This window comes from Hyaena hyaena, unplaced genomic scaffold (genome assembly GCF_003009895.1).
Source record: "Hyaena hyaena isolate Hyena2069 unplaced genomic scaffold, ASM300989v1 scaffold_779, whole genome shotgun sequence".
NCBI lineage: Eukaryota > Metazoa > Chordata > Mammalia > Carnivora > Hyaenidae > Hyaena > Hyaena hyaena.
In genome coordinates, this window is record NW_024081413.1 from 883,267 (window position 1) to 893,380 (window position 10,114).

The following is a 10,114-nucleotide window of genomic DNA, read 5'->3' on the forward strand; positions in this document are numbered from 1 at the left end:
AACAGACCATTCAGGAAAATGTGCATGATAGTTTTTTTCTGTTCATGTTAAATTTATTTTTTTGAATTTTATAACATTAATGTAGAAAAACACATCTTTCAGCCACCTGATATATTAGGCCCTAATCACTGTATATCTAGAAAGTTATCTTTTTCTATTCTGATTGCATTGTTCCCTTTCACACAGTGTCACCAGCTTGGAGAATAGGTGAGACACATGGGCAGAGTGAGAACATTCCCATTCATACAAGGAATGCCCCTACCTCATCTGACATCACTTAACATTGACTCAAGAAAGCATGTCATCATATCAATTAGAAATAAAATAGGACATAGATTGAAAATACCCAATGGCATTGCAGAGCAGTGGTCTCAAAAGACTCTGGAGTAGTAGATGCAAGCAATTCTGGAGGAATACCTGGTGGCTAGTGGTGGAGCCTATGGGGGTAGGGGGTGGGATAATCATTCTGGGTACAAATACCACGGTAGAGGAGGTGGTGAGATAGAGGATGTCTGCTGCTCCCACTGCCACCCTTGTGTGCTGTAGCTAGGAGGCAGCATGAAAGTTTGAACATAAATGGGTGGGAGTCAGTGAACAGCTCTAACACATAGCTCAAGCCCAAGGTTCAGGAGAGAACCATTGGTTAAATCAGAGCCCTGAACTCCTCCTATGTATGTGTAAAGTAATGAGTGAGGGTCACCTCCAATCAGCATGCCAGCACTATTGTGATGGCTCCATCTCCTGGAATTCCATGAAAGAGACACTTCACTGTCCAGAAAATCTTATCTGTTCACCAAGCTACTCTACTGAAACCAGGTCCTAGCCATGAGCTCTCAGGACAACCTCATAGATATGGGTCACAAAGCTTTTTTAGCCAAATGGCTGATTTCACAAGCTGGTGGGTACAGGAAAAAGAGAGTCACAGAGTTCTCTAAATAAGAGAATTGAGGACTGGGTTCATGTGTGTTTGGTCTAGGCTCAGGGCACTCTGTCAGACAGCATTGCTGTCCCCAACCAGTCCCATGTACCAAAAACAAACTTTAAAAATTTTGAGGAAGCTACTCCAAAGCAAAAAAGTCCCCTAGGAAGGGAGCCTAGGACAGGGACTCTGCTGAGCCAGGTCTAAGCAGTTTGCTCATGGTTCATCTCAGGAGCGCCATTATTATGAACCCATTCCACATTATGTACACTATTACTTTTACATTGAATTTTCCCACTATCATATAAAATAATACCATATATCCTTAATGTCTAAACTGTAGTCTCTTATATTCCTCAATTTACAGATGCTTGATTTATTGGAGAAAAAGTGAAGAAGAGATAGAGATAAAGATAAAAAGAGAGGGAGAGAAGGAAGGTGGGGGAGGAGAAAAGGGAGAGATGTAGGAAGAGATAAAATGTGAAGAATTAGATTAGAAAAAAGAAAGGGAGCAAAGATGGCAGTAAGAACAAGACAGGGGGAACATTTAAATAAAATGAGCAATGACTCTAGAGAAGGAAGATAAAACTTGAGGTTTTAATATACAGAATATCTATGGAACCGATGCAACTAATTTAGACACTGTCACCAAGCCATGGCTTACACTTATTTTCTTTATCTACAAAATGAGATTACTGGATCAGTGTACCTTCAGGGTCTAAACTTACCTAAAGAGAAGACACATGGAGAAATGGGGAAAATTCTCATTCTTTCCCATCTGCCATTCTTCTCCCAAACCACTGCTACCTCCAGGACATCTTCTTTATCCATCAGCACTTGCCCTTTGTCCAGTTTCATGGGGTGGGTGAGTAGAGTGGGAAGCACTTTGCCTTATCTTTCAACTCTAAATGAATGCCAATAAAAAATAAAAATCTGACTACCACAATCTGCTCTAATAGGAAATTTAAAGCAGAGCTCAGATTATTAAAATGTGGGTAGTATGTGGATATATTTTCCAAAAGTTGACACAGAACTATTATTTCTGTAGAAATATCTTCACAACTCTCTCTCGGATCTGTTTGGTCCTGACTCCATAGATGACTGGATTAAGGGCAGGCGGGACAACCACGTAAAGATTAGCCAAAAGAATGTGGATGTAGCGGGGAATGTTTCTACCAAAACGGTGTGTCATAAAAGAAAAAAACGCTGGTGTGTAAAAGCACAGCATGACACAGACATGAGAACCACAGGTATTGAGAGCCTTTAGTCGGACATCTTGAGAAGGAAGGCGGAAAACAGCTCGAAGGATAAGTACATAGGAGGAGGCAATCAGGACCACATCCACAATGATATTAGAAATCACCATGAGCCCATAGATAATGTTGACCTTGATGGGTGCACAGGCTAACCGGGCAAGACCCATGTGCTCACAGTACGTATGAGGGATGATGTGATGCCCACAGAAGGGCAACCTCAAGATGAGAAACACAAATGGAGTCACAAGGATTAAATTTCTTCCAACAACAACAGAAGCTAGGATGATGATGGTTTTCTTGGTGAGGATCATGGTGTACTGGAGAGGGTTGCAGATGGCAACAAAGCGGTCATAAGCCATGGCCACCAGGAGAACAGTCTCCATGCCTGTGAACATATGGATAAAGAACATCTGGGCAAGGCAGCCCCCAAAGCTGATCTCTTGTTGGTTGAACCAGAAGATGCCCAGCATTTTGGGGATGGTGGACGTACACAGACCCAGATCGATCATAGACAACATGGCCAGGAAGTAGAACATGGGTTGGTGGAGACTGCGTTCAGTCTTGATCACAAAGAGAATGGTGATGTTCCCCACAAGGGCAATCAGGTACACAATACAGAATGGGAAAGCGATCCAGATATGTACCGTTGCCAGTCCTGGGATTCCTAGCAGGTGAAAGAAGGGGGGATGGAACTGGGTGTCATTGATGGAAGTCATTCTCCCAGCAAGTGTCATTGAATTCCTGTTAAGGTGTAGGTATTTCACTTTCTTTATGATCTTCTCTTATCAAGGTCTTAGAAAGATGGAAGAACTCTATATGTGTGCTAGAGTGCTATGGATGGTGTGCTGGTGGTCTTACTAGGAGTAGTTGATTACAAACATTAGAGATTCTCTTCTTTCCAGAGGTAATTGAGTAACTGTCTTTTTAAATAATTTTTAATTTTTTAATGTTCACTTATTTATTTTGAGAGAGAGAGATAGTGTGAGTGAGTGGGGGAGGGACAGAGACAGAGAGCAAGAGAGAGAATTCCAAGCAGGCTCCACACTCGGAGCAGAGCCTGACAAGGGGCTTCATTTCACCAAACCATGAGATCATGACTTGAGCTGAAATCAAGAGTTGGACACCCAACTAATTGAGCCACCCAGGAGCCCCTGAATAACTTTCTCAGTATAAGATATTGTTTTGAGATTCATCATAGGTGATATCCATGCCTTTAATTGTTATAATAATGTGAGATCTTTGAAGGAACTGGCAATATTTCACATTGTAATACATACCTACTCTTTCTCAATACTGTATTCTCCATCATGGTCTTCTGTATGAATCACTCAGATATGATCTCTATGTCTCTTGTAATTTCATATTAGTGTATGCTGTTTATATAACATACACTTTTTAGTGTTTCCTACCTTTTCCATTTTTCATTTTTTTCTATTTTTTTATTGTGGTAAAAATAAAATACACAAAATAAATACAAAATAAAAATAAAAATAAACATAACAAAGATTACTATCTTAACCATTTTTAAGTGTAAAGTTTAAATTAAATACAATCGTGTTGTTGTACAACCATAACTACTATCTCCAGAACTTTTTCATTTAACCAAAGCTGAAAATCTGTCCCCATTTAATTATTTCTCCAAGGCCCCTTCTCATCATCTCTGGTAATTACCATCCTACTTTTTTAAAAAACTTTTTAAAATGTTTATTTATCAGAGGGAGAGAGAGAGAATAAGTGGAGGAAGGGGCAGAGAGAGAGAGAGAGAGAGAGAGAGAGAGAGAATCCAAAGCAAGTTCTGCACAGTCAGCACAGAGCTTGATACAGGGCTTGAAATCACAAACCATTAGATCATGACCTGAGCTGAAACCAATAGTCAGACACTTAACTGACTGAGTCACCCAAGCACCCCCTTTTTAATAAATGTTTATTCACATATTTTGAGAGAGAGAGAGAGACAGACAGACAGACAGAGGATCCCAAGCGGGCTCTGAATTGACATCAGAGAGCCCAATGAAGGATATGAACTCATGAGCCATGAGATAATTACCTGAGCTGAAGTTGGGACACTTAACTCACTGAGCCAGCCAGGCCCTCATTCTAATTTTTTAAAATCTCTCCTCTTTACTGATATCCCAGTCTCTAGTAACCACCATTCTACTTTGTGTTACTGTGAGATTGGCTTTTTTTTTCTTTTAAGATTTCATATAAACTGAGATTGTGTAATATTTGTCTTTATGTGACTGGCTTATTTCACTTTTGTATGATGTCCACAGATTCATCTATGTTGTTGCAATCGAAAGGTTTCTTTCCTTTTAAAGAATGGACAATATTCCATTGCATTTATAGACCACCTTTTAACGTCTTATTTCCCCAAGTAGAAATTTAAGATAAGTTGACAAAAGTGAATGTTAATTCGTGAAATTTCTTCCCCATATGAAGTTCTTTTTCAATAGCTGTTGACTTTTGTAACTATTGAGAGAAATTTGAGATCATATCTAATCTGCTGCCTGGAGCTGAAAGACTGGGAAGTGATTGATTAATAGGCACAGGATTTCCTTTTGAATTGATGAAATTTTATAGAACTAGATAGTGGTAACAGCTGTACAATGTTGTGAATGTACCAAGTGCCACTGAAGTGCAAAGTTTAAAAGGGTTAAAATGATACTCTTATGTATATTTTACAATTTAAAAAAAAAAAAGAATTGCTGGTTATATAGATACCCAAAAAAGACTTAGTCCAAGCATTTCATAGACTGAAAATACAGAATAGGGAAGAAGGAAGGAGAGAAAAAGATAAAATACTACCTGTTTTATATATTATGTGAAGTAACAAGAACTGACAATTGACCAAATACCAGACAGCAAAGTTCACTCAGATTTCCCTAGAGCTTCTCTGCAGCGGGTTTAATGACAAAAGAGAACACCTATTGATGTTCATTTCAATGCCTCAGACTCCCTGGCACCTGGAGACTTCATTACAAATCCCCCCAACACACACACACACACACACACACACAAGGACATTTTGTTAACACCTCTTAGGGCATATAAAGGGTGTATATATATATATATATATACATAATTTCAATAATTAAGTTCACAATTGCTAAGTGACTTCCTAAGACGGAACATAGGAAACTTGGTAAGTGTTTGTGATCAGTGAGTCTACAGTGTGTGTTTAAGATTGAAATTCGTTTCACAGAAATTGAGTTAAGACCTAGAGTACTGGGATGGGGAAGGTTATAGATCATTGGTCTGGGGAAAGATAGGAAGAAGATTAAGATTGGAGAGGACATATCCTGCAATGTTTCAGTCATATATAACCTCGTCTACTCAACTCAATAATAATATGAGATAGATAGTACTATGCTTATTTCTGGATGAAACTGAAATACAGAATATGATGTGACTTACCTAAGGTCAGAAGGCTAGCAAGAATAGAATCAGGATTCCATCCCATGCCACAATGCCATGGTGGCATTGATATTACATGCTGTCTAATTCTGCTTCTTTTTCCCATACTGGTTTGATAGTGAGTGAGACACAAAGTTAAAAAAAAAAAGCCATATCCATAAAAGGATAGAATAATGAGTTTGAACTCCCTTATAATTGGATTGATTCCACACATACCCTTGATATAAAAAAGGACACAACATGGTAATCAGCTATTGGTCTCTCTTCCTCTCTCCATGCTTTATATTTCAAAAGGATTGAAATTGAATTCAAACTTGATTATTGGGAGACCCAAATTCATGATTGATGCCATGAGCCAAGATAAGCCAAGAGGTGAAAAGCATAATTTACAACAATAACAAAAAAGTATCTTTGTAACAAAATGAATAGAAGTATAGTGAGGAATTTTGCCTTACCCAAAGAGAGGTCTGGCCTTTGTTTTTGGCTTCTAGAAAGTTATCAGTCATATCTGATAGGAGTTTAGGGTAGGGGTTGTTCAAACTATATCTTAGTGTAAGGACTGACCACACCATAAATATCAACAGTATAACTTAGGGTGAGGACTTTGGGTCATGTGGCATCAACCAATCTGGGGATTGAATTCAACCATGTGTGCAATCAATCAATCATATATACATAATGAAGCTCCAGCAAAAAATCTGGACACCAAAACTCAGGTGAGCCACCTTGGTTGGTAATATAACTCTATGCATATTGTCACACATTAATGCCAGGAGGATAACTCATTCTGACTCCATGAGGGAGGACAATGGAGGACAATGGATACATTTGCAAACCTCACACTCTCCCATCAGCATCTCTTCCTTTGTCTGATTTCTCATTTTAATCTTTCCCTATAGTAAACTGTAACCATGAGTGTAATAGCTTTCAATGTCATTCTAGTAGGTTAGTGAACCTGGCGGTAGATTGGGAAACTTCCTGAACTTGCAGTTGATGTTAGAAGTCAGGACAGTCTCAGGAACTGTGCCCTCAACTTTGTGGTTTAGCCAGCTCCAGGAAGCTGATCAGATTTGCTCTCACTATTTACAGAAGTCAACCGGTTCTTCAGAAAGAACTTCATATGGGGAAGAAACTTCACTTCTCCCTTGCCAAAATATCTTAAATTCCAATTTGGGCATACCTTAATTTTAGATATCTGGACTCTAAGAATTACGGGGGTCTCCTTCTAGATTCTCAGTTCTGTTCCATTATCTCTTTTTTTTTTTTCTTTTTTAACAGTAACACTGCCATAATCATCATAGTTTATAGAAAATCTCAATATTTGGTAATGAAAATCTTCCAGATTTATTCTTCTTTGAGGTAGTTTGGTTATTCTAGGTCCTTTATTTCCCCACCACTTATCTTTCTTTCTCCTTTCGCTACTTTCACTAACAAGTTTGCAAAGACAGGTCCACATCAGTGTCATAAAGTTTAGTTTCACCTAATTTCACATCTGGATTCTGCTGCTTATTAGCTTTGGAAGAAATGAGAAGTTAATGAACTTACCAAATCTTTATCTTCCATAAACCAGATACCAGTAGAACTTGTGTCACAGAACTGTGTAGGACAGAACCAAATGAGACAATATATGCAAATAATGGCAACAATGTCTGAAAAATTGTAGATACTCAATTAATGATAGCCATGATTATTGTTCTGGCTATTATTATTATCAGTTTTATTACCTCCTAATAGTATTTATTTCTTCATGAACAGGAAAATTAGTTCATTTAATTCCTTTGAACCCATCATTTTAGGAAAGACGCAAATTTAGCTTCTACATTCTTTCACACTTATGGTTGCAGGTCAGGAGTGATACTGGGATTATTTATGGAGAGCTTAAAAGGGGGAAAGAATCAAAGCCCTTTAGAAAAACTTATTCTCATTATGAATGCTTTATTGAGGAATATTTTTATTTTTAATTTTTGATAGATTCAGTTAATTGTGGATGAATTGTCCAGTTGGAACCAGCAACAACTTTTAAAAATCACACCAAATCAGCCTGCAGAAGAATGTCTTCACCCAATGTCACTGAATCCCATCCTTCTTCATTCCTATTGCTGGGGATTCCCGGGTTGGAAGTTGCACAAATCTGGCTTGGATTTCCCTTCTGTGTTGTATATCTGATTGCTCTTGTTGGAAATGTTATCATTCTGTTTGTTATCTGGGTTGATTGTAGCCTTCACCAACCCATGTTCTACTTTCTGGCCATGCTGTCAGTGATTGACCTAAGTCTCTCTACTACTACCATCCCCAAGATGCTGGGGATCTTCTGGTTCAGGCTTCACGAACTGTGCTTTGGGTGCTGTGTTGCTCAAGTGTTTTTTATCCACTTTTTTACAGTCATGGAGAGTATTGTACTTCTTGCCATGGGTTTTGATCGCTATGTGGCTATTTGCAACCCCCTCAGGTACAGCATGATTCTTACCAACAGAGTGATTGGTGTGATTGCTGTCGTAGTGGTACTAAGAAGCTTATGCATGATTGTTCCCATCGTTTTTCTCCTCCTGAGGCTGCCTTACTGTGGACACAGAATCATCCCTCATACCTATTGTGAGCACATGGGAGTGGCACGTCTAGCTTGTGCTAGCATTAATGTCAATGTCTACTATGGTCTTGGGAATATTTCTATCTTGTTTCTGGATGTGCTTCTTATCATTATCTCCTATACTAGGATCTTATATGCTGTCTTCTGCCTCCCTTCCCAAGATGCCCGCCTGAAAGCTCTGAATACCTGTAGCTCCCATATTTGTGTTATCTTTGCCTTCTTTGGTCCAGCTCTCTTCTCTTTCCTCACTCACCGCTTTGGTCACAACATCCCCCAGTATATCCATATCCTTCTGGCTAATCTCTATGTAGTCATACCCCCTGCCCTCAACCCAGTTATTTATGGCATCAGGACCAAGCAGATTCAGGAGCGGGTACAGAATCTGTTTGTTAAAACAAGATCGAATGAGAGGTAATTCATTCAAGTCATGAAGGTATAGGGTCTGAAAAGACTTAAACATGATAAAATTAATGTATTTCTTTCACCAAAATTAGTGCTCTATAGAGATAGATATAGATAGATACATGTGAGATATATATCAGAAAAATATTGTCTGTAATTGTTGGAGGCATGTACATTTCTGAGTCTGAATGTGTACTTGCAATGATACTGTCTATTGACCTCTGGCATAGAATATGACATATAAGAATAAATTTAAAGGAGAAGAACTTTGATTCACTGAAATAACTTTGTGCTAAAACTGTATGGCATTCTAGATCTCTTTCAGATAATAATAAGGTTTCTTTCACAGAGGTGTTCAATTAGAAATCGCATAGCCACAGGTATTAAGTAAAATGCAAAAAGTTTCTATAAGTAATAAAGTACTGCCTAAAAATAAATAGTACAGTTTTTACTAAAGATTATGCAAGTAAAATATGGGAATTAGACTATGTTTTTGGTGTTATTTTTCTTTTTCTGTGCTCTCAAATTCCTGATTCTGTTAAATTCCTTACAAACCTAACCTTCCATCATACACCCTCATTCTTTGTTTTAAAGATTTTTATTAATGTTTATTTTTTAAGACAGAGTGCAAGTAGGGGAGGGGCAGACAGAGGGGGAGGCACAGAATCCAAACCAGGCTCCAGGCTCTGAGCTGTCAGCACAGAGCCCAATGTGGGGCTCAAACTCATGAACTGTGAGATCATGACCTGAGCTGAAGTGGAGCACTTAATTGACTGAGCCACTCAGGTGCATCAATACACCCTCATTATTGAACTGCCAAATTTAATACTATGTCAACCAGATAGCCCTTCTTGGAGTTATAAAAGAATGCTCTTGGAACAAATTAAAATTGTAAGAGGGAATATTTTTCAACAAAGAACTTAGTTGAAAAACAGACAATAAAAAGAAATAATATTACTTCACAATTGAAGTCATAATTTGGAAAGGTTAAAAGATGCATTTAGTGGCCTGAAGTTTACTGAATGGAAAATTGAGTAGCACTAAAGTATATAAAGTGGTGAATAAAATAATTGTGTGGAATTTTAGAAAGTCTTATCTCACACTAGCATTTAGAAAGGATAAGAGGGGTGTCTGGGTGGCTCAGTCAGTTAAGCATCCGACTTCGGCTCAGGTCATGATCTCTTGGTTGGTGAGTTTGAGCCCGCTGATAGCACAGAGCCTGTTTCAGATCCTCTGTCTCCCTCTCTGCCCCTCCCCCCCTTTCCTCTCTCTCTCTCTCTCTCAAAAATAAATAAATACAAAAGAAATAGAAAGGGTAGGAGGTAGACAATTAGTGAAGCACAAAGTTAATCTTCAAGTATCTTTATGATTCAGGAAGAACTGGAATTTGGATAGTGGTAATGCAAGAAAAGAAAGGGTACCTGCTCTGAAATAAGAGAGAGCTGTAAGGTATGATTTAGCCACAAAGTAGCAAGAGACATCAAGGATGAATACTTATTTATTTATCTGTTTTTAACTGGATGGCCTTGTCTGGGC

The 10,114-nt window shown here is 38.4% G+C and overlaps 2 protein-coding genes across 2 annotated transcripts; one reads left to right on the plus strand and one right to left on the minus strand.

The window, feature by feature from the left end:
* Positions 1 to 1,955: 1,955 nt before the first annotated feature.
* On the minus strand, positions 1,956 to 4,124 carry LOC120221445 (olfactory receptor 52E4). Its single transcript, XM_039218841.1, has 2 exons — positions 4,108 to 4,124; positions 1,956 to 2,892 (listed from the first exon to the last, which is right to left on the minus strand). Exon 2 carries the CDS (start codon positions 2,889 to 2,891, stop codon positions 1,956 to 1,958), a length of 936 nt encoding a protein of 311 aa, XP_039074772.1. The 5' UTR covers position 2,892; positions 4,108 to 4,124.
* Positions 4,125 to 7,640: 3,516 nt separating this feature from the next.
* On the plus strand, positions 7,641 to 8,591 carry LOC120221447 (olfactory receptor 52E8-like). Its single transcript, XM_039218843.1, has one exon. It carries the CDS (start codon positions 7,641 to 7,643, stop codon positions 8,589 to 8,591), a length of 951 nt encoding a protein of 316 aa, XP_039074774.1.
* Positions 8,592 to 10,114: the final 1,523 nt, after the last annotated feature.

Excerpts from the sequence above, each read along its gene's own strand:
- LOC120221445 (XM_039218841.1), bottom strand. The coding sequence starts at position 2,891 with ATGACTTCCATCAATGACACCCAGTTCCATCCCCCCTTCTTTCACCTG.
- LOC120221447 (XM_039218843.1), top strand. The coding sequence starts at position 7,641 with ATGTCTTCACCCAATGTCACTGAATCCCATCCTTCTTCATTCCTATTG.